This window comes from Calliphora vicina, chromosome 4 (assembly GCF_958450345.1).
Source record: "Calliphora vicina chromosome 4, idCalVici1.1, whole genome shotgun sequence".
Lineage (NCBI taxonomy): Eukaryota > Metazoa > Arthropoda > Insecta > Diptera > Calliphoridae > Calliphora > Calliphora vicina.
The window spans coordinates 7,413,421-7,438,240 of record NC_088783.1 but is presented as its reverse complement, the minus strand read 5'-3'; the positions used below and the strand labels follow the sequence as shown (position 1 = coordinate 7,438,240).

The following is a 24,820-nucleotide window of genomic DNA, read 5'->3' as shown; positions in this document are numbered from 1 at the left end:
AAAAGGTCCGTTTAAAAATAATCTCTTCATTTTAAAAAAAATTTACAATAAAAAATGTTTGCCTGTATCAACCAGATCAGTTGCTACTAACGGAGGGTTAAAGTATTTCATTAACGACATATCTATTAAAATTTAGAAAGAAATTCAAAATTAAATTAGAAATCATGATAATAACATCCATGGCCTTGATAACATCCACTTTGAAACACTCATTTTTTACATAATGAAAAATAAAATAGTTTAAAAATTGTTTTTTCTGAACTTCCATTTCTAAAATATCAAAATCTTTTTCTATTAAATTGAAAGACCTTTTCACAAGTTCAAATGAAGTTTACAGAAAAATTAAGTGCCCATTTGACTCCAGAATGGCGACAACAATACATTTGTTATGCAGTGAGTAAGACATACATACATAATTAAATCTTTGATTTCAATCTACTACATATTTAAATTACATTTATTTTTATTTAAATAAAGGATCTGAAGAACATGATCTTAAATGCTGTAGAAAATGCCCCACTTAAGGAGATTTCCACCGGCCGCATTATGGACAATTACTACGCAAAATTCGAAGAGGAATTCCTTATGGAGTGTGAAAATGAATTACGAAAAATTAACACATTTTATGCTGAAAAATTAGCCGAAGCCAAAAGACGTAATGACAATCTCTCTACAGTATTGGATGAGCTTATCGTTGAGTTTCGTTTAAGGACCCGCACCATGTCTCGCAAGAGTATACATCAAAATACCATAAGAAAAAGATTAAAACAAAAAAAATCAAATATGGTTGATTTGAAAAATGGTTTTAGTGAATTATATTTAAGTTTGGTGCTATTGCAAAACTATAAAATGTTAAATCATACCGGATTTAAAAAGATACTGAAAAAATATGACAAGGTGGGGTAATAAAATAATTATTTTATATGATCTTTTATTGTCATTAATGAGAAGTTTGTAGTTATTAAACAATACTAAGGGAAAGAAATGGTTTGATGAGAATATTGCAATGGCTTATTTTTTTAAAAACAATGATTTGGACAGACTTATGCAAGATGTTGAAAATAATTTTACAGAATATTTGGAAAACGGAGATCGTACACAAGCTATGAAACGTTTAAGAGTTCCACCCTTGGAGGAAATACAGGAAGTTGGAACGGTATTTCGAGTGGGACTGTTTTTGGGTGCATTTATAGTACTTCTGGGGTTTATATTAATATTGTGTAAGTATATTTGAATATCCGTTATCGAAAATAGTCTAGAGTCCATAAAGATCTACATATACTTTTTATAAAGATTTTGAAAGGTTTTAAAACTCTTTTTTTTATTTTTTAAACATTTCTTTTAGCTTTTTTTGGCAATTTAGATACGAATTTTCAGTCGGTTCACGGTTTAATTTTATTTCGTGCTCCATTTTATGTGATCATGTACTTATTTCTATTAGGAATAAATGTATTTAGTTGGCGTCGTGCCGGTGTTAATCATATATTAATATTTGAAATAAATCCACGTAAACATTTAACATATTCCCATTTATTGGAATTACATGCTATTTTTGGTATAATATGGTCCTTTTGTGTACTGGCTTTCATATATGCCGATTATATTAATATGTCACGGTTATTGTTTCCATTACTCTTAATTGGTATAATGCTGGCGTTTCTTTTTAATCCTCTTCCAATATTTCATTGCAATGCCCGTTATTGGCTGCTGAGATTAATGGTGAGTTTAAGTTTATATGTATTTAAAAAAAACGGATAAAAATTTAATATTTTGTTGAATTTTATAGGGTCGTGTAATATTGGCTCCCTTGTTTTCTGTTGGATTTGCAGATTTTTGGTTCGGCGATCAATTAAATTCTCTGGTTGCTTGCCTTTTGGATTTTAAATACCTATTATGTTTTTATATAAGTAATTCCAGTGGGAAAGCAGATGTTCCCTACAGTCAATGTATGGAAAGAGACTACGTGGGTAATGCTGTTGTGCGTTGTTTGCCGTCTTGGTTTCGCTTTGCTCAATGCTTAAGACGTTATTGTGATACAGGTCAGGTCCATCCGTTTCTGGTGAATGCTGGAAAGTATGCTGCTACATTTCCCATGGTTATATTTTTAACATTAGCAGCTAAATATAAAGGTGAGCACAGAAGAAAATATATTCATGATAATTGTTATCGACTCATAAATGGCTAAGATAAATATGAGCATTGTCCTGATAAATTTGCTATCAAATTAGACAGAGATCTTTCAAATAGTCAAAAACATTTTACATTTCAATATTTTATGAGATAAAATATTTGCTTTTATTAACCTGACCATTTACCAAACAAATGTCTACATATGTAAGATTAAATCAAATGTTTTCAATTATATTATAGTAAATTTCATTGTTTTGAAGTATTAAAGTTAAAAAAAAAATACATTTGTAGAATAAGGTTATACTACATCTTAGCATTTGCAAAACAATGGAAACTTTTAAACTTTACAATCCGTCCTACTATTCCAGGATTGTTTGGTGGAGTCACGGAATCTTTTAAATATTAGACACATAGGAAGTCTTACTCTCCGGTCCCTAATACCATGGTCCAGATCTGAGCCATGTCAGGCCAGTTCATCTGCTACCTCATTTCCCTGTATGTTACAGTGCCTTTGTACCCAACCTGATTTAGTAGCGTACCAATAACTCTTGAAGAGTTCTACTGCAGTACTCTCTATTATTAAAGTATTAAAAGACATTTCAAAGGCTAAAGTGGCTTCTGGTTGTCTTCATAAATTGTTACTCTCCTCTGTGACGTGGCTTTCCAGATCGCGAAGATCTCTGCCTGAAAGACGCTGCATTCATCAGAAATTCTATATGATCGTTTAATATCGTTGTCGACCTTGTACCATATGCCATATTGGATCCATCAGTGAAAACTCCACCCCCTTCGAACAGTTGATCGGATCCAATCCATTTATACCTACTGTAGAACTCTACTGGGGGTGATACACCGAAGTTATAGATCAGAGATTCCCGTGGAAATTATATACTGACCGATAATACCTGCCTCATACAATATCCTAGCATGACATACCCCTAATGGTTTCACTAGCCTAAGAAAGTTTCTTGCAGCCACACTCTCAACATAGTTTTCAATAGGTAGTAGATTTAATGGCGTTTTCTTGTTGCCAACATATTTTGTACCATTTATTAAAGATTACCCATACCCTCATAATGTTTTACATTTTTAATGATCACAATAGAACAAAAACCATTACCATTTATGCAATTTCCTTTTAAATGTTGTAAAACTATACATTTTGCTGTTTAAAAATGCTGCATTTATAACCCTTTGATAAAATTGAGGGTGAAACGTGTAGCATATCTTCGGGGTTTTAGGGCAACATTATTTGAAAAGAACACGTATACACTTACTAAACTACATTTTTTTTTTAGAAAAGGATAAAAGGCAAAATAAAGGCATAATTTATGCCAGAAAAGAAAACGCCATAAGATTATATCCAAGACCACCTGTGGGTTTGCTGCCAATGTGCAAAAATTTGAGATTAGTTGAGTATAGTCCTATAACTACGCTTCCTCATTACCTCCCATCACACTGTACAACCATACGTAATAGTAGGCCTAACAACAGATTATAGATCTAATTTTTCATACTTGATCGCAAACCTCAGTTCTTGCCAATGGAGTCCCTGCGTGTATAGTAGGCGTTAATGCCCTTCTTTAATACCTCTTGAGTATTTATTTTTCTTGATAAAATCAGTTCAACTCCGATTAGTTTCGGTAAATTGAAACACTCTTTACCAGGAAATACAGGGTTTTCTTGGTAAAGAGCACCAATTCTGCCTTCAATGACTTTACATCCAACCCGTTAGTTGTTGCCCAGGACGAAAGATCACCATGTGCTTCCTGCATGATGTCACTGAGAGTGGAGATAAAATTTCCTTTAATCAGAATCCACACGTCATCCATCCGGCGACTATCTTCCTTCCTTGAGAATAGAGTTTACCGCCAGTAGCCACAAAAGAGGAGAAAGAAGAACTCCTCCTATCCAACATTGAAACTATAAAACTCACCAGTTAGGTGAGTTAGGTTTCCATTGTTTTGTTTTCTATTTTCAGAATTTAATTAATTATCATCCCAATTATGAATAAAAAATCCGCGTTAGTTTTTCCCCTTTTCCCAATTTCAACATTAAATTTGAATAGGAAAAATGGGAAAAGGCAACAAAATTTCCGCGGATTTTTTATTTATAATTGGGCTGTACGATTTTATTTCTTTTTGTCTTAACATAAGTAAATAAAAGTATACATATATTAATAAAATACTAACAAATAAATCAAAATAAACTATTAATCGAATATTTGGAAAAGTTGTCCACCACCGTATATTACACATATCGTTTATTATAAATTTTAGTCCACCTTGAATGATGTTAATCCTAATCGATAAAATTTGTTTACGTGTCATTTCCATCTATGATCTCTACACATTTAAAAATTGCTAATATTTAAACTAAAAAATATTTACTACCATTATATTTCAAACAACCAAACAATTTCAGTGATATCCTCAAAATACATTGAAAGCCTTCGAACATTTTTTAATTTCTTCTAGATAATTACGAATATACATTTCAAAATCCTTTCATTTGGTTTTATCTGGTATCGGCCATTATTCAAACTTGTTACTGCTGCTGCTGGGATATTTTACGAGATTTTGGTTTATTACAAACATTTTCGGCTAAAAATATTTTCCTACGAGAGCACATTATCTATCATCCTGTATTTTATTATTTCGCTATTGTGGAAAACATTATATTGCGTTTCTTTTGGGCAATAGCTCTTTATCTGACAACGCAAAATTATATAAGCTCGTATAATATGGACTCTTTAGCGGGTTGTTTGGAAATAATCAGGTAACTAATTAAGCTAATACAAATTGTATTTATTATTATATTAATTTTATTAGACGTTATATTTGGAATTATGTGCGCTTGGAAAATGAGCATTTATTTAATGTGGGACAATTTCGAGCAGTACGTGATATTTTTATAGCACCCATAGAAACCAAGAATTCAATAGAATTACAAAATATGATGGATGAAAAGGATGGTGTTGTAAATCGTGGAGTTAAAAAATTTAAACGTAGCTCTTTAACAGATGCCGTTGAAGAGTTAGAAGACGAATAGAAATTGAACATAAAAACATACGATGTATTTAACAACAAACATTTAAATTAAATACAATATATATGTATGTTTAACTAAGTAAAACTATTTATGAAATATTATCAGCTACTCCCGACACTAAAGCGGTGCCTCGTAAAATCCAAAAATCTGCAGGCAAGGCACTTTCCAAGAGTATAGACAATATAAAATTGGAGGAATGACCTGTAGTAGATAAAACTCCCGATCTAGCTTGAGTTTTATAAAGCGGTGCTTCATATCGTTCATCTGGCTGCAGTTTTAGACAGGGTATAAAACGTATGGCTGGTAATCTTGAATACAACACACCAACTTTAGCATCGCATAATCCGCCTTCCGATTTGCGCCACTCGGCTGCCTCTACGAATATGCCATGAACATTTACGCCTGCCTCTGAGGATTCTGGCATATTGCCATACAAATCATCCACCTTAAGTAAATTAGTAGTAGATTTTATTAAATATAAAAAAAATTATATTTTCATTAACTCACTGGCTTGTTGTAGAGCCTTCTCTCAAAGAAATTCTGTTGTATTAATACATTTTCCATCACTTGAAAGTCAATCTTCAATTCGTCAATGGGCAGCACTCGTTTACGTGCATGTGTTTGCAATACTCCAGTTAAGAATGACTGGGGAAAATAAAAACCACTAATCCAAAATGATTTTGGATTTCCGAAATCAGCCCAGTTTTGTATGAAATCTATACGTCTCTGAAAATCAGCTATATAACTAGGCAATGGTTTGATGGAAAGGAAACTCTTTTTCTCCCACAATTTTGGCACCAAATTTGCTAACAGAGATTGAAAAACTTCTTCTAGCTCCTCAGACATCACAACTAAACCTTTAATGGCTTTTCGTAAATTAACCAGACTTCCACGCACCAATTGCAATGAATTGTTATAACGATCTATTTCTTGTACCAGCACTGTTGTTAAAGAAGGCTGCTGACCCTTAGCATCAATCTGTTAGGAAAGACCGGTTAATCGTTTAATCCTTTTCATTACATTCTTTAATTCTTAATTCAATTCTCAAAATCAAATTAAATATGTTCTCGTAACAATTCTATTAAACCAGTCTGAATTAAATCGTTGTCTTAATTCTCCAAACTCATTGAATTCATTCCTTTAAGAATTCTTTCTTTATAGAATTAATTCCTTATTGAATCATTCCAGTTTTCATTAATCCAAATCCATTACAAACATTGTTGAATGATTAAAATGTTCATAAATTCAAATCTTTTATAAATATTGTTACGAATTTGCAATAGCAATTTGAATTTAACGGTCTGTAACGACTGCCTGCTACATTCATCATATTTATAAACATGTCTAGCAGTAGAAGCTTCTACTTATCAACAATGTTGATAGCATGCGGTTGATTAGCATTGTATGGCAACACTAAATATTTAAGCTGTTAACATTAACATCGAAAGCTCTAGAATTCGAATATATTAGTTTTGACCGTTAAGAACAATCCAGGCAAACCAACATTTTTAAAAGGTAAAAACGTAACAAAATTTTTAAAAATTTGTATTAGATTTGAATTAACAAAAATTTAATCATTCCATTATGAATTAATTCAACGAATGAATCAGTTTAATAAAAGCATTTGAATGAAGCTAAATAATTAGATTTTGGGAATGGATTTGTGGAATGAATGACATTTTGAGCTGAAATTTGATTAATTAATTCGAAACTCTCTTATAATAACAATCAATACCTTCAATAATTCAGGATGTAGCGTTTCTTTACTGATTTTTTCTGCTAAAACTTCTTGTATTTTCGAAATAACTTCCAAACATAAGTCATTTTCTTGAGCTTGACCCTCATCGGCAGATGATCTGGGCTGACCCACTAGCAGTGTGTTAATGAAAAAGTTTGTTTCTTTCGTTTGAAATACCAAATTGGCATTAACATGCATGCCAAATATTTCCGGATCCTCTAAAGTGGGAAAATTTTGTACATAGCCTTGATACTCCTGTATAGTATTCTTGCGGGGATCACAATAATAAGGATCCCCACGACAGTATTTGTAATTGGGATCTAATATCTTTTCAAAAGTAAACATCTTTAAAATCGTTCTCAAACACCTCAGATCCCAAGAATCAGTTACACGGCCTCCCCAAGTAATATCGCCGTTTATATAGTAAATAGCTTCCCAAGGTATATTTTCAGCTTTCTTGCGTCCAATGAAAAAGTCTAGTATTTTAAGACCACATTCACGATCACTTTCATTAAACTCATATGTGATGTTCCATCCCAGTGCACCAAATTTACGTCGTTCTAAGAGCACGGCATGGAACACACAAAGGCCGAATACTATGGCACGCCATTTTTCTTGTAGCACATGCTGTTCAAAGTAGTCCACATTGATATCGGCTAAAGCTCCCAAAATATTCGCTTTAATGCCTTTCGGAGGTTCGTTGGTAACTTTAACAGAATTTTGCAAGACACTTATGGGAAAACTTTTTTGTGGCATTGATGACAGGAATAAGCGAAAATTTTCATGGGCCTTAATAACACCTAAAGTTATATTTCGTACTATAGTTTCCATTTGACTCATCCAAGATGTTGCCAAGTGACAGTTTTGTAAAAACACCCAGTGACCTAAACGTAAACTTTTGTCTATTAAACTTTCGGCAACCGGTCCTTGTCCTTGACCCAATGAAATTGAATAAAATTTATCCATATACTTCATATCCTCGGCAAATCTTAAGAAATTTGCCATTGGATCAGAACCACTAGAAAGCACAAAGATCAGCGGCGTTATATTAGAGGTATCTAGGAAACTGAAAAAATAATAAATCAAAAAATCATTTCATTAGAAATACAAATTCTAAACAGTTAGGCTTACACAACTTTAAGCTGACTTCCTAAGGCAGAAACTTCTGTAAAATACCGTCCAACAGTTGCTCTCAAATAAACAACTACATTCAATAGGAATCGTTCTCTTTTAAAAATTCTAATAAACATAAGTTTTTGGAAATTTGTTAGCCTATTATTCCAATAATCCGTAGCAGTAGAATCCCCATTATCAGAAAAACGGAAAACCTGTAATTTTAAATTACAGAAATATTCTTAATTACCATTTTTTTTTTAAATTTTTTGAATTTAAAATACTTCTATATTATCACCAATTTGCAAAAAGAATGGTAGATGCAAACTATCTGAAAATCCCTTAAATGTTGAGAAGTTCTCATCCAAAAATAAGCAAGCCTCCCACTCAAAATCTGTTAATTTTATATCTGTTGGCTTTGACTTCTCCTTTACAGAACCAACAACACCTCGAGTTAGGAAATTGAAATCTTGCTGACTTACACGCCCTTCTTGTCGCTCAATAGCAAGCGATAAAAGGAAACTGAAAATTATTTTATGATTTTCAAATAGACCTCTTGAAACATTATCATAGATAGCTTTCAGTTCGTCTAATTTCAATTGCTGTATGCGCTCTTCAGTGCTCATTTTAGGATGATCGAGACGTATAACGCCACAGAAAATTTGTGAGAAATATTTTAAGCTGTACTGATACATGGGATCTATGTCGGCCAGACTAGCAACAACAAAATATAGTATGGCTCCGCGAGAGGCTAAATTGCGATATTTCTCTCTAGTGGCAGTAATGACTTTTTCAGTTTCTTCAGTGTCCACTAAGCGAGTTGCGATTATTAAAGAAGTTTCCTAGAAAAGAAATTAACATGTTGAAATGTTGAAAATTAAATTTTTTGGGAATGGATTTATAGAAGCTTTGCTTGTAACTAACCTTGGCATCGTTAAGAGTTTCCACCAACTCCTCATCATCCAAAATATTCCCCTTAGAATTGAACAAAAGCTTGAGAACCTTGTCTTCCAAAGCCAATAGTTGTTGCTTGTCACTATTGATTTTTACAATCAAATCATTCCGTTGTATCTCCAATGCTGGAAGTTCAATTGCCACAATATCTCTGAAAAAGTGGAATTCAAATTAGAAAAAAAAAATTTTTTTTGTCAATGCTAGAATTATATCTTATTCATACGATAACAGTTGATCCTCCAAACCACTTTCCGTAACCAAAAAGTTAACCAATGTCACATTAATGCATATCTCTGGCAAATAATGTGGATTGGCCAATTTCGTTGTCATATACAATTTGAAATGTTCGTCATAATCGATTATAACATCTCCCAGCTTTAAATAGGTTCTACCCTCAAATACATAAGTTTCACGCTGCAACACAGGCCTTATGGAGGGATCGATATTTTCACTTATGTCTTCCAATAGTATGGGATAACCTTGGCGTATGCAATTCTCTATAATTCTCAATAGATTTCCATCACTCATTTTCAAAATGTGTAAGTTGTTATTTTTCTCCATATTTCTAATCCAACGATTGGCTTGCTCCTGGGGATCAATCATAAGAGGCCAACGGAGGGCTCGTGTGGCATAGAGACCATTTTCCACGGATATATCATCTTTGGGCAGGCCATCGACAGTCCATTGACGTATTTCATAAGCATCACCCAAAACTTTAAGTAACTGAAATTCTGTACTCGAAGCAATTTTTTGTTCCCTGCACTTGATGACCCATTGAGCACATAGTTCGTTGCGATATTGGGTGGAAAATGCACCCAAATAAGCGACACAGGCAGCTGCAACTAGAACATCTCCTGGTACACAAGCTAGTTCTAGTGTTAGAGACTGGGAAATGCTTATAATTTTAATCGTTTCTTGCCAATTGGTTTATTTAATTTATTTTACCTGAACCGTGTCCTTCCAGCGGACTTCTTCATCTGACAAAGCCGATGTTAAACGTCCTGCTCTATGTATACGGCCATAAGTTAGATCCACAGCGTCTTGTATAATTTGAAATTCACGACTCTTCTGATCGATGTTATCTTTGAGAGCCTGAATTTTGGCTTCTACAGATGCCAATTCTTGTTGTTTGGTTCTGAGAATGGCCATGACCTCTTTCAGTTCGGACTCAGCTAGTTCTTTGCGTCGGATTTTGGGTTCAACTACCTTATAAACTTTGGCGAATTTATCCATGGCTATAACCCATAAACTAACCGATTTTGCTACTTTCGAAACTTTCTCAAATTTCTATGTAGTTGTGAAGAAATCTTGAATATTATATTTACATTAATAAAAAAGTTTACTCACAGCGGGCACAAAATCTTTGTGACTAATATATTTCTTAACTTTTTTCAAAGTCTCCTCTTTAATATGTTCTTTATCGAATTCAAACAATCGCTTTATAAAATTAACATCTGCCATGATTCCTTTGGCGGAAGCCCAGCTTGGCCTGTGAAGAATTAAACATTGTAATTTAAATACTACAAATATAAACTTAACAAGTCGTACTTGGCTCCCAGTAATATGCACACAGCTTCCATAACGAATTGCACCAGAGCTGGTGGTGTGGTAAATGATTTCAGCTCATTTATATCAGCCTTGGTCAAACCTTTCAGGGCATCTTCGGCTTCTTTTAAAGCTGGCATAGCAATTTCTAAATCTTTGTTAGCATCATCGGACATTGCTTGGCATATACCGGCCTTTTCTTTGGCATTGGCCTCATCACGCATAACACTGTCTTTAACTTGATCTGCCAGTTTGGTATCAATAGCTAATCTTTCCAGTAAAGATTTCATGTTGGCGGATTTTTCATCAAGCTGAGGCACCATTACTTCCAGTTCTTTTTGCATGACTGTAATCTAGTTAATTTTATTGAAAGGTTTATTCAATTTAATTCGAATAGGTTTCTTCAAAAACTTACTATATCATTGGTCTCCAAAATCTTATTTAAGCCATTTGAAATTCGTTTACGTTTATTTTTAATCTCTTCACTTTTATTTTTCAATAGACTTTGGTAAAGTTTTAAAAGCTCCAAATAACTGCTGGGTGTAGTATAATAATGACGTTTCATTTCTTTGTAAAAACGTTCGGAAGCCTCCTCCACGGTCTTATTTAACCAAAAAAGATTAGTTATTGTTGAAGTTTAAAAAATGTATGCTACAAAACAAACCTTATGTATGAACACAGTTGTGGTAGCCAAAGCTTGACATTCTTCTGTGGTGTTGGTGATTTTCGCTAATAGTCCCACAGCCACCGAATATAAAGCTTCAGTTGGCCAGTTGGAAAACCAATCTATGGTGGTACAGTTTACCAGCGATGGAAACATACGACATCTTCGTCGAAATGCATCACCTACCGGCGACATGGAGAGTACAACATGCAAATTATTACGCACTCGATTTATAAAGAATTTGTAGATGACATCACGACTACAACCCTGAATATGTTTAAATTTATATTTACTTATGTATTTGAAACTAACATATTGATTGTTTAATTTACATCTTTCATTGAGGCATTACAGGCTTCCCGAGCATCCAATATAATCTTTTCGTAATCATCACCTTCAAAAAGATTTGGCACTTCTCCCGAATTCAAGAGATTATTAATGTCTTCCAAAAATTCCTCTTCAACTATTTGAGTATCAATCATTAGAAAGACTACTGGTGTATTGTCAATCTGTAATTGTACAGGAGCAAGATATTTGTTGATATCTTTATAACATAAACTCATGGAGAAAATCATAATCGATCGATGTATTAATTTTTATATGTATTTCTGTAATACTTACCCCCGCATGTCTGTAAATATTCCTTAAGTCCTCATGGAAACCATTAATATCATAATTACGCTTTAGCTCAATTTGCATACATTTATATTCGTTAACATGAGCTGCCAGTTTCGTCAATGACTGCTTACCCATACCCGCCACGCCAACCAATAGGCCATTACCACGATCGCTTCTTAGCAATCGAGCCAATCTAACGGTATGCTCTAAAGCATCTTGGAATAGTATCAAATTCATTCTCTTTCCTGTCATTGAATTGTAATCCTCAACATAATCCATTAAAATACTTTCCAATTTAGCGGGATCTTTGATCTCTTCATATACACGATCGGCTTTGGCTTTACCAAATACCATAAAGTCGCCATAGAGTATTGGAGGTTCTTCGTTCCTATAGACCTGTTTGTTGAAGTGTTTTAGACACACTTCGTGCATGATATTTTTGAATGAATTTTTATCTTCATCGTTAATTAAGCGATCGTGAAACACTCGTGTAGTTTCATGATAAAATAGACGCAGAACTTGCATTTCCATGTTGTAGTGCAGACTACTGGCTTGCAAAATACCCTGTATGCATTTGGATAGATCTCTTAAATTAAATATATAATGAGATTTATCGGGGGTGGGTAGCATTTCCTTGGCTATGCGCATATAAACATCGACACAGGCATTGACAATGGGTGTAGAGAGAGGTCGTATAACCGAGGAGAATTCACTTAAAAATCTTATATAAAGAAATAAGATAATCTATTATTGCCATACAAGTGTTTAACTTATTACTTTACCCTGTTAAAATTCCATCGAAAATTGTGGTTAAAATGTCGTCATTTGGTTTGGGCAGTGCGAGTAAAGCAAAGTGTCTGACAAACCGTGGTGTTAAGGGATTTCTACCACCGCCAGGAGGAGCACAACCACAACCCAAAACTACATCCACAATTTCTTTCCAAAATAATTTCTCACGATCATAAAATCCTTTAAAGTCCAAAAATTGTCTAAAAATTATAATTAAACTATTAGCATTAGGTTTATTTTAAAAATTAGTTTGTCTAGAAGTACCTTAATAGTTCTATAGCTGGTTGACTGCCATATGTATCCAATTTTGGCATATTAACATCATCAATGAATACAATAACAGTTTTTCCTATAGGAGCACCCAGCTGATTACGTTTACGTTTTTCCAAGGGACCCTCTATCATTTCCTGGGTTCGTATGCTACTTGTTTGGGCTGAAAAATTAATTTGTACCGGCACGACCGAGCTCTGCAGAAGTTTCTTTAGAGTGGAGACAGCTAAAACTGTTTTACCCACACCCGTATCACCCGTGAACATTACAGGATATTTACGTTGAAATAATAATTCGGTAACATAACTGGGAATATAGCATTAATTTATGAAAGTATTCTACCATGTTCTGTTAGTTAGTTAACTCACCCATATTTGGTGGTATCAACTGTAGGAACTTGCATATCAAAATATTTGTCTTCCGGATTGAATACAAAAGTATCCACTATTTTAGACCACGATTCCCAATGGCGTGTATTCATATTTATTCTATAATCCCAAAGACAACCTTGTTCAGGGAAACTGAAACATAAAAATAGTTATATACATACATATGTTCATAATTAATTAGATATTTTAAGGATTTTTATAGAAACTTACATTACATGAGCTTGTGTACGCATATGTTCCCTTAAAAGCTGTTCAAAAATTATTTTTTCGTTGTCCCGAAAATTGGATGATTGAGACCATAGAATACACCATATAAACATTTTATTTAACAAAGCTTTGTCTTCGTCTGCTTTAAAGTCATGCCAATTTATTTGTTCTATTAAAGCAAACAACAATTCCAAACACAGACATACTTTGGAACTGGTAACTTGTCCTATAAGAAAAGACCCATGTTTTTTCGCCAGTTCCAAGATCGTTTTAAAGTTTTGTGAGAATAAACCATATAAATATTTCAACTGTGGTTCTTGTATTTTCTTTGAAATGGGTCCAGTTATCCAAGAATCTAACAAGGGTAACCAGCCAAGATCATCGGGATCTACATATACCATGCCACAACGTGAAACGGTGGCCGGAGAGGCTTGCACCAGATCTTGCACTTCGAATACCATGTGAACCCATGCGGTGAGTTTAATGCGTTCCGAATTGGCCAAACAAAGCATTTTATTATCATCGAGCACTGTATTTAGGTTTTCAATCCATACAGCATCCACCGGTCCATCATTAACAATCCATTGATGGATTTCATCTAAAAGTATATAGACTTATTATTGTATAATTATTAAAATTTAAAAATAGTTTACCTTCTACGTTTACCGCCGTTCTTACGGCCAAACCTAGCAGACCATCTTGCCATTCCAGTGTTTTGGAATTAATATAACCATATAATTCATTCATTGACACTGCCTTGGGATTCATACATTGAATTGTTACCGGTCTAAAGTGAGGACCCGGCACTTCAGTTTCAAATAAATGACCCAGAGCAAATTCTAAAGCATGTAATACCGTCGATTTACCACCACCTGTAGGCCCCACCAACATTACTCCCCATCTCACACACATGGTCTCATAAAGTTGAATACACTTGCGCAATGTGGCACTTACAGGTTGCAAATTCTTTTGAGACAAACCCATCACAATACTTGCTTCCAATTGAGGATGTGAGGAATCCGGCAATTCGACCCCTGGAAACAAATCACTAAGTATGCCCAGAAAGAGTGTAGCATCGTCTACTAAAAATTTCGGAATATTCGAATCTTTTAAGGCTGCAATCAATGTTATATCTTCCCTTTGATCAGGAGAGGCTCTTTTTAGAGCTCCCGCCATAATAAGCACCGATTTCACAGCTCGCATGCCAAAATCATAATGATTTTGCTGACTAAGTTGTTCGGAACAAAGCTTGTACATTTGTACCATTTTTTGTGCCAAATTCTTGGGATCCTCAAAGCCTTCCGAGTAGAGAATGACTTCAGCAATTAGAGCATAATCGGGTACCATCATAGATATGGGACGAAATAGAGCTTTCAAATTGTCGGGAAGTTCTGTACGACCAGCATATCCGGGATTCATTGTTATGAAAACGGCACAGGATTTATTGAGTTTAATCTCTCGACCCTCGAAAATAAATCTATTTAATATGAAGTAAATATTATATTATGCGAACATGTGGACCATAATTCTTATTTCTTACCTCTTGGCATTGATAACTTTAGCATTTCTAATGGTTATTAACTGTTGGGCTATTACCGACAGCACTTCAATATCGATGCGATTAAACTCATCGAAACAACACCAGGCACCGCATTGTGCTAAGCCCGAGAAAAAGCGACCCATCATTTTGTAATCCAAACCATCGGAACAATTGAATACCACACATTGCTTGGCTACAGACTTGGCCAAATCTTTCGTTGTCTCAGTTTTACCAGTTCCCGCTGGACCAGCCGGTGCCCCACCCAAGTCCATTTGTATAGCACCCATTAGACACAAATAACAGCGATCAGTTAGGGGTGTCAAAACCAATACACCACCAGCACCTAAATATTCGTAATAATATGGTATGGTGGCCGAAGTCATTCGCGAAAAAACGGTATCTGTTTCAGTTGCCCAATAGAAACGTAACATTTTTAACCAGTCAAAATCGGAACTGAAAAATTAAAAGTAAAAAATTAAGTATTCAGAAATTTCGAAAAATTAAGGATTATTTGTTCTAAGCATATATGTATACCTAGATATATGTATACATTGATATAGAAGGAGCTTTCAATAATGTTGATCTGAACCAGGATATCTCCTAAAAAAACTAAGATATTTTCTTATCTCGACTTAAGATGTTTTGTCGAAACTCCACAGAAATATTTGTTATTTAGTAAAAAAAGGCTAAATGATTTTAGAATTGATTTCGAAACTGAAATTTTAGCGTCTTAACATGAATATATACTGTCGAAGTGGTAGTGGAAGTGATGGCGAATGTGATTTTGAAACGGTCATCGAAAGTGATATTGAGGATAACATTTATAATGATTACGTTGACAATGATATCAAACTTTGGACATATTTGTGTAACTCCCTAAGACCACTTGATTAGGCAAAAATTTAGTAAACATGAATAATTCATTTACTAAAGTATTAGTTACTCATTTTAAAACCCAAATTTATGAACGACATAAAAAACGTTTTTAATACGTTTATATTGTATTTGATTTCAGGATCATGTCCACCTAGCTCAAAGTTTTTAAAGCATAGCTCCAAAACGAAAACTAAAAAGTTTGCTAGTCAATTGTTTTGTAGATTATTCGGTAGGGAATCTGATCAGAATATTTCTTATGAAAATTGAATGATGGACTTTGTTTTCGAATGTTTTTTAACATTATCAATACTTGAATTGTTAACTTTAACGTTATTTTTTGTTTTTCTTTAACAATAAAATTTTATAAAACCTACATCAAAACTTCATTCTTTACTTTTTTTAAAAAAAAATGTAAATTATTCGAATAATTCGATTTAAAATCTCTTATTCGAATTATTCGTTTTATTCGAACAATTTGAATACCCTAGTAACTACCATACATAGTCTATTAACGACTCTTCAGCAGTTTCAAACCCGTCTGTTAAGTAGATAATGTCGCGATACTGATCAGATGAAAGCATCAGAACATTTTATGCAAAAGGGCAAAGGAACCCCTCGGCATATCATATAATTTGGCAGAATGTGCGGACATATTTATGTTCACTAGAAAGCGGATAATTCCAAATTATGAACACCTTGTCTTTCAAACCAAAACGATACAAATAACGAAGAAAGTCAAATATCCGGGAGTAGTACTCGATTGGAAGAACACATTGATAGCATGGTAAAAACGCACGCTGCTAAAGAGCGATAGGATCGAAATGAGACATAAACCAGAAGATGACGCACTGGCTATACACGAGTACTTACAGAAGGCAATATTTTATCAGTACAACCGATCGAAATGCAGGTGAAATCTCTCATTGCCGCAACTAGACTAATGGTAATGTGAAAGTGGCAGATAAATGACCATGCAACCAGACACCAAAGGAACTTTTTTAACAACCGCGAAAAAATAATACCGTGTTTTTTTATATTTTTTAATGCTCTATTCGACTATGCTATGCCAAATTGCATATTTGCAAAAATTGTCAATAGTTATATCCCTAATGTACATACAGGTGAAATATGACAGTCGGGAGGACTGGATTTATGTTAACGTCTATAGAAAAAATGGCTATCGAAAATATCCTGAATATACATAATTGTAGTTATAAAAATCATCAAATATGTAATTGAAAAAACTACTTACGATCTCACAACATGTTTGTCAATCAACATCCTGACAGAATCTTTGGCATGCACATCAATGGTTATTAACGCTGTCAAAACTTTCCTAACTAAACTTGTTATATTTTGTCTCGTTAATGCCGCCAAGGCAGCAAGATTTTTCAGGCACTTCGTTTCGAATTGTTTCATTAGACCAACAATTTTGTTTTCATCATTACGAGGATTATCTAGAATCGCATGAATATCACTTGCCCATTGCTGCTGCGATATAGTCAAAGCTACTTGATTGGGATGATCTTGAAACCAGACATCACGTTCCTTGTTCGGATAACATTGGTAGCCAAAACGCATGGCTCGTTTGACCGAGGCAAACATGCCTTCTTCCACCTTACTCAGCCATTCCTCTACAGCTCCTCTGGCTTTCAAACCTTTCTGAAAGAACAGTTTTTCACCTTCGGGAGATATGAAAGCTAAAATATCATTGGTGGGTATCATGTGACCAGCGCCATCGTCTTTTTGGCCAAATTCTAGACGATGTATGGCATCAAAGCATTTGCGCAAATGTGGCTGTACAGCTTGGGGTATACGAGTTTGTGCCAAAATTTCCAGTAGTTCACCATTGGACAGAAAATAAAATCTAAATTACATATTGTTGAATATACATATGTATAACATTGATTATATATGTTTTGAAATACTACCTTGGAAACACTACTCTCTTGACTTCAAGGTAAGCCTCTAAACCACGGGTTATTAAATCCAAAAGTCTATTATTTTCATTGAGAACGTTATAATTATCTTTGGAAGACATTACTGGCAAAGCCAAGGAAACTTTTTTTGCTGTACGCAATAATTCCTTAAAACTTTTATCAACTGCAAAGAACATTTTTGCTTCCTGAGGCAATTGTCTTTGTATATCCGGAGAGGCAAAGATAGCCTCCAAGTAAATCCAAGATGTTTGACAATCCATCCAGACCTCTGAAATTATCTGAAATAATCTGTGTACAAATTAAAATCCCAAATCCACAAACCCAAAGTTTTTCCAAATTGTTCCAACAGTGATATCCATTCATTAACTTTATGCTTAATCGGTGCCACATATTTTGAAGCAGCTATCGTATTTATATTGATGTTTGAATCATCTAAAATAGTTTGTAATTCCTCTGTGCCAGCCAAAATGAATACATCCTTTTGATCATGATAAATGACAATTGAAAGTTCTTGTTCTTTCCAAACACCCTCAATACTCTTTAGCATATTCTCCAGTTGAGCCTCACCCGTGGCTTGTGAAGATATTTCCATTAGAGAGTTGGCTATATCCTCATCGAATGCTTGCTGTTCCTCGTATGTCGATAAGAAAATATTTTCTTCTTGGAAGAATTTTCGGCCCAAGACTGTTTCGATATCTGTCCAGTGGCGCTAAGAAAGAAATGTGAATTTAAATTTTGGACCAAAAACTATTGCCTCTATTCAAAAACGAGCGATTTTCAAAAATTAATAATAGACAAATTGATGTTCGGAAAATCGCTCAATTTTGAAACAGGTTGTTTTAATCGAAAGTAAATCAAAAGTAAATCGAATAAATCATGTGGATTACATTAGAAGTATTCGTTTTAAAAAACGAACACGTTGCTCGTATTCTGGGGGATATACATATGTAATAAATTCTATATTTACCGCTCTAAAGTTATTATTTCTTAGATAGCCAATAACTGGTAATTTAAGTTTGAAATCTTCAGCTGCTTGTTTTAATTCCGGTAGTATATTGTTGGCCGGTAGATATTTTTCAAATTGCATGCAATTTTTAATTGTTTTTATAGTTAAATCCACCATTTCGTTAACAACCAACGAGTTAAATTCTACAGAAGTCCAACGTTTATAGGCTTCCTCCCACTCTTCAACTGAGTTGTGGAGATTTTGACGTAAACGTATCTCAGTAAATGTTTGATCCATTTCGGTGTACATGGTAATATCAATCTAAAAATTAATGATATAATTTGTTGAAAATACTTGTCTATAATCATAAAAATATTTGATAAATATTTGAAATTACTAAAATGCATCAAACAAGATCCAGATTTAGGGCCTGATTCAGAAACACGTCAAAATTTGTATGCGAATCATTCAGGCATTGCTAAATATGCATTCATGTTTCTGAATTAGGATGTTAACCATAGATGAATAAACATAGATCGGTAACTTTCCTGTCGAAGATCTTACTCAGTTGTCAAAAACCTAAGTCGGGAGAATATATTAGTAAAAAAAACTGTGAAAACAAAAACTATTTGAGTAATATTTTTGTTTGAGTTTTTTTTCTAGTTTCCGCTCTATGTATATTTCTCTGTGAGGTTAATCTGAAAAACAGAATTTAGTTTTTTTCCAACATTTAAGATTAAAACTCAATTTTTTATCAATTTAGAATATCAAAACTGTTTGGTAAATATTTAAATAGCAACATTAAACATATTTTCCTAATATGTATTTACACGATTTTGACATCCACTATCATTAGAACTTAAGCCAAATACATACCCATAAAAATCTGTTCCGATTTTAAAACTAAAGTTATTGCACTGAATTTATTTTACCTTAAACTCCTTCTGATATCCTATATACTCAGCAGCTCGTTCATGTAAATTTTGTAAACGTTCCAGAAGACCATTTAATTTCGACTTTACGAATTGACGATTCGAGGTTTTCTAAAGTTATAAAAGAAAAATCATTGATCATTACAAAACATCTTTAACATTTTTCCACTCACATCTAAGAGGCTTGAATCCTGTGTTTCCAAATAAACCTCATGCGTCTCTTCAAATATCTGTTGTATATCTTTGTTCATTATGTCTTCTAGTTGTCCAATAAACTGATCTCGTTTGGCTTGTATTTCCTTTAATTTATCATTTGTACGATTAACTAAATCTTCACAATCCATATAATCCTCTTTGCGTTCATCATCAATGGGTATGGAATAGTCTTTGATAATAATAAAGACATCGTGGGCATAGTCGACTTCTTTGAAAAGTATATCCATTTCAGCATCAACAACGCCGAGATATCGTATATGAGATACTATATCCAATGAAGTTTGGGGTTCAGCTAAGATGCGCGCTGAAAGATCTCGAGTTTCCTCGGATATGTGATCTATTTGGTCAGTGGCCAATCTACAAATAAAATGATTATATATGTAAATATACATATATACACATATATAACTGTGCAATTTACTTGGGTAAATAGGTAGCCAAGACGTTTTGTAATTTAACACAAACTGGTGTTACGGTCTCCTTAAAGCTTCCTTGAGTCAATTTCAATAAACCCAGATTTACGTTGGTTAATATGCCATCTAAAGCTTTAACGTTGTTACAGTAACGTTCACAATAAGCCCTTAATTTTGTTAGATCTGCCAATTATAATATAAAAAAGATTAATCAAAGTATGCTTAGAACTATTCTAGGAGCTCTGGGGAGTAACTCTGTAATTCGTTTCGAAACACTTACAATGTATTAAGAATAACTCCCCTGAGCTCTCAACTTTGTACAAACCTCTTTCACTTTTTATGGTATTCGGATCGGTGTGTGTATCCACTTCATAATTTGTGCGTATGGTTTCAAATCTTAATGTATATATTTTAGCCTTTTCATATGCCAATCTTACAAATGTATAAATTATTTTACTGTAATAAAATTTATGTTAATGTTTGAGCATTATGTATTGAAAAAAAACTTACCGATTAAACTGAAATTCTTTATCGGTTCTAAGAAGAAAACTTAAATCAGGAGCAGCTCCAGCTAATCTTTCTTCCTGACTTCCCATTATTGAGGGTCTACAAAACAGATAATATACATATATTTAATAGCAATAACAAAATTCGGGGTTGTCATAGAATCCAATCATTGTCGGAATCGGTTTTGAAAACGACAGAAAAAATACATTGCTATCATTAAATCGAAAGTTATCGGTTTTATATTTGATCTAGAATTAAATTCTTTATCGATTAAAGAAAAAATTACATTGGATTTCATAAGTCAAATGTACTATATACCTTTTTTGTAGTTTTCAAAACCGATTCCGACACTAATTGGATTCTATGATAACCCCGATTGTTTCGGCTTTTTCACTTACTCAGTAAATTGGAAATACATTTTATCATCGGTGAAATTTTCTATTTCAGTAACGGTTTCCAATATTAAAGTCGATATACGATTGAAAATATTTTTCATAACATCTCTAAAAAAAGAAGACATACATATTCATAACTTAAAACTAATTCAAAATGTTAACTTTTCAATGCCAAACTCTGAATTAATTTATGTTTAATTCACTAAAATCTGAATTCAGAATTAAATATTTTAGCAAATCATTCGAAAAGCTATTCCCAACGTAATAAATTCATGAATTAATTCATTATTAAATTTACAATTCTTAAATTGTTAAAATTTTTAAATTCGAATCTAACTCAAATTAAATACATTTTTTGATTTGCTTTTAATCATTTACAAAATGAATTGAAACAAATTTACTTAATCATTATTGAATTTGAGATTTGAATTGAAGAAAGATTTAATCATTATATTAAGCTATTTTGTAATGGATTCGAACAAAAGAAAAATTAAATTCATTTTATAGAGAATTAATGCACTACGTTTTGCCTGGGAATTACTTTGTAATGAATTATTTCATAGGATAGTTCAGAGAAAATATTTAATTTGATTTTGAAAATAAAATTTTGAATTAATTCTTTAAATTTCATGCTTACTCAGATGGCTCGATTTCAATGCGGTCAGGAAGTAAACGAAAATCCGCCACAAAAAAAGGGTTCTAAAACATGTTAAATTTAATTATTCACATTATTTTAACGAATATTATTCAGGCCTATCGCACATTTTGTTTCAATTCTATAGATACAATTCCGATCGATTTCGTTTTAGGTTCTTCAGATTTCGTGTAATTTATTAATTCCAAAAATATTTAATAATTCTGTATTTCTGATTTTAATTTGAACAGCGTTTTTTATATTAAAGCAAATGTGAAGTTTTTGCTACAAAACGATTAAATATTTTAGAAAAACAAAGAAATATCAATTCCACTTTGAAAACTGAAATCGGTTTCATCCCGAAAGAAATTTTCGTTTTAGTTTTTCTGAAGAAGCAAAAATTAATTCCACTTTCGATCGGAATGGAATTCCTGATTATTAAAAGCGAGTTTTTTCCCTTTTCCCATTTTTGCTATTCAAATTCAATGTTGGAAATGGAAAAAAATCTCGCGGTTTTATATATTTTTAAACTTATCTAACCTGTGGTACACTTTCGGGACGAGCGGGTTCTAGTTGCTCATGTAATGATAAATTTTCACTTAAGATGTCTAGGCTTGGACCTAAGGCATCATGAACTTTCATAGCCTCAACTAGATCTCTAAAACTGTTGGCAGTAATTTTATGGAACATGTGATACATCATGTGATCACAGTAGCTAAGGAAGCTAAGAAAGAATAAAATTTAAATCATATTAAATTGAACATTTGTATGAATCAATATTACTTGGAAAGAATTTTGCAAAAGTTTCTTTTTTTAGCCCGATCCATAAAACTCATAGCATCACGCATTTTCTTTACCGATGGATAGTAGTTGATTTCATCATTGGGAAAGAAACCGCGATCGGTTATAGCCTTAAGACAGGCATCATCTTAAATAAGAAATGATTATCAAGTAATTTATTATTTAAAATCTGTTAGGTTTTATAAAAACGTACACAATATTTGTTTCATTCTCTCACGAAATTCTCTTAATGTAACTGTTAGTCTTTCATAGATTTTCATTTGTACTTCCAGAAAATAAAAAGGGTGCCACTCCTCGATAACTAATAGATATAAACGATTTTTATACTATTTTACAATATATATTCATTATATATGTACTTTACCATCAACATTGATAAAGTTGATATTTTCCAGGAACACAATTTCACTGCGCAACTTAAGTATGGCCTTGGCCAAATGTGGTATGGCTATAAAAAGATGATCTTCCAGATTCTGGCGAGCTTGATTTTGTTTCTTCCATTTCACTGATTTTTCCCACACCTTGAAACCTTTCCATATACGAAATACCGCAAATGTACGAATTTTAATAATACTCAGGAATTTTTGAAATTCTTGTTGCCACTGCAGTAGAGGAGTGAAAAAGTTTTCCGACAAATGCCAATAGGTCACACCGTGACGACTCATTGTAAAATACAACAATTTATTGGGCAAATTGTCCCATGTATATTCTTGCAGACTGTAGGGTGTAAAATATTCGCTAGTTTTCGGCAGCATATAAGTCAAATATATAAAACGATCATCTGGCATATTGCGCATACGTTCCACTGTTACATTCAAATCTGGTATTAAAGACGCTCCTGTTTTAATACCATCTGAACTTTCTCTTTCAGCAATAATGTAAGTTTTGCTGTCTTTTTTCTTTTTAGCTTCATCCCTTTTATTGAATTCAACTGTAGGTCTTATGCGTGAAATGCGACCACTAGGATTAATGATATCCAAAATTTTAGCTCGTGAATTCAATTTTTCGTCGGTAAAGCGTCGAGACATTTTTTCTAGTTTTCTTGTTTTATAAAATGTTCGTTTTTGAAGTAATTTCAATATTTATTATTATTTATAAATTTGTTTTATATGTATTCTCTATGGCAACGAAGTTCTAATTAATTTTATTGAGGCAAAGTATTTGAAAACCTGTAAGATGAATTTGAATCTAAACAATTGGTTGTTTTGACAACCTGTTACTGATTCCCAAATACATAAATTGGGTGGTTGTTTTCTTTTATAAGTAAATTGAAACCTGTTGATATTTACTTTCGATTCTTTAGGAATACATTCAAAAATAGTGTTGCCTAAGTTTTCTTTGAATACGTAAACCCATTAGTATACGATTTTAGAACTCTTTGCATTTTGTATGAAAAAAGCCATTTATGGTAAAAATATAAGTGATCACAGATTTACATTATTATCGCTCTAAACCATATAGTTTATGAATTATAAGCAAAAATTATAAGAAAAAATAGATTTTTAGTGGGAAATATGAGTGATCACAGATTTTCATCATTATCGAACTAAAGCCTTTAGTTTTAGATTTCTTTGAATTTTGTATGAAAAAATCGATTTTTAGTGAGAAATATGAGTGATCACAGATTTTCATTATAATCGCTCTAAACCCTTTAGTTTACAAGTTATAAGCAATTTTAGATTTCTTTGAATTTTGTATGAAAAATATCGATTTTTAGTGGGAAATATGAGTGATCACAGATTTTCATTATTATCGCTCTAAACCCTTTAGTTTACAAATTATAAGCAATTTTAGATTTCTTTGAATTTTGAATAAAAAATATCGATTTTTAGTGAGAAATATGAGTGATCACAGATTTTCATTATTATCGCTCTAAAGCCTTTAGTTTACGAATTATAAGCAATTTTAGATTTCTTTGAATTTTGTATGAACAAATCGATTTTTAGTGAGAAATATGAGTGATCACAGATTTTCATTATTATCGCTCTAAACCCTTTAGTTTACAAATTATAAGCAATTTTAGATTTCTTTGAATTTTGAATAAAAAATATCGATTTTTAGTGGGAAATATGAGTGATCACAGATTTTCATTATTATCGCTCTAAAGCCTTTAGTTTACGAATTATAAGCAATTTTAGATTTCTTTGAATTT

General features: G+C 32.9%; 2 protein-coding genes across 2 annotated transcripts; one reads left to right on the top strand and one right to left on the bottom strand.

Annotated features, from left to right (window-relative positions):
* The first annotated feature begins 324 nt into the window (after positions 1–324).
* On the top strand, positions 325–5,181 carry LOC135956737 (solute carrier family 53 member 1-like). Its single transcript, XM_065507302.1, has 7 exons — positions 325–393; positions 478–897; positions 959–1,220; positions 1,346–1,719; positions 1,787–2,129; positions 4,608–4,908; positions 4,962–5,181. Exons 1-7 carry the CDS (start codon positions 325–327, stop codon positions 5,179–5,181), a joined length of 1,989 nt encoding a protein of 662 aa, XP_065363374.1.
* An 88-nt stretch (positions 5,182–5,269) lies between these two features.
* On the bottom strand, positions 5,270–23,696 carry Dhc16F (Dynein heavy chain at 16F). The gene is made up of 35 exons (XM_065507301.1): positions 23,033–23,696; positions 22,862–22,969; positions 22,651–22,795; positions 22,408–22,591; positions 21,871–21,932; positions 21,237–21,341; positions 20,842–20,937; positions 20,657–20,787; positions 20,340–20,514; positions 19,876–20,275; positions 19,703–19,813; positions 18,792–19,091; positions 18,146–18,533; positions 17,816–18,092; positions 17,137–17,751; positions 15,009–15,461; positions 14,122–14,945; positions 13,472–14,066; positions 13,241–13,393; positions 12,867–13,178; positions 12,596–12,802; positions 11,817–12,534; positions 11,528–11,704; positions 11,196–11,462; positions 10,947–11,132; positions 10,535–10,884; positions 10,334–10,475; positions 9,932–10,273; positions 9,210–9,871; positions 8,957–9,137; positions 8,317–8,874; positions 8,051–8,247; positions 6,917–7,985; positions 5,689–6,159; positions 5,270–5,626 (listed from the first exon to the last, which is right to left on the bottom strand). Exons 1-35 carry the CDS (start codon positions 23,694–23,696, stop codon positions 5,270–5,272), a joined length of 11,982 nt encoding a protein of 3,993 aa, XP_065363373.1.
* Positions 23,697–24,820: the final 1,124 nt, after the last annotated feature.

Bases quoted from the DNA above. Each gene is read 5' to 3' on its own strand.
- LOC135956737 (XM_065507302.1), top strand. From the start codon at position 325: ATGAAGTTTACAGAAAAATTAAGTGCCCATTTGACTCCAGAATGGCGA. The intron at 898-958 runs GTGGGGTAATAA...AGAAGTTTGTAG, and splicing joins TACTGAAAAAATATGACAAG to TTATTAAACAATACTAAGGG. The intron at 4,909-4,961 runs GTAACTAATTAA...TAATTTTATTAG, and splicing joins GGTTGTTTGGAAATAATCAG to ACGTTATATTTGGAATTATG.
- Dhc16F (XM_065507301.1), bottom strand. From the start codon at position 23,696: ATGTCTCGACGCTTTACCGACGAAAAATTGAATTCACGAGCTAAAATT. The intron at 13,179-13,240 runs GTGAGTTAACTA...CTATATTCCCAG, and splicing joins GTTGATACCACCAAATATGG to TTATGTTACCGAATTATTAT. The intron at 12,535-12,595 runs GTAAAGTAATAA...TCTTTATATAAG, and splicing joins TTCGATGGAATTTTAACAGG to ATTTTTAAGTGAATTCTCCT.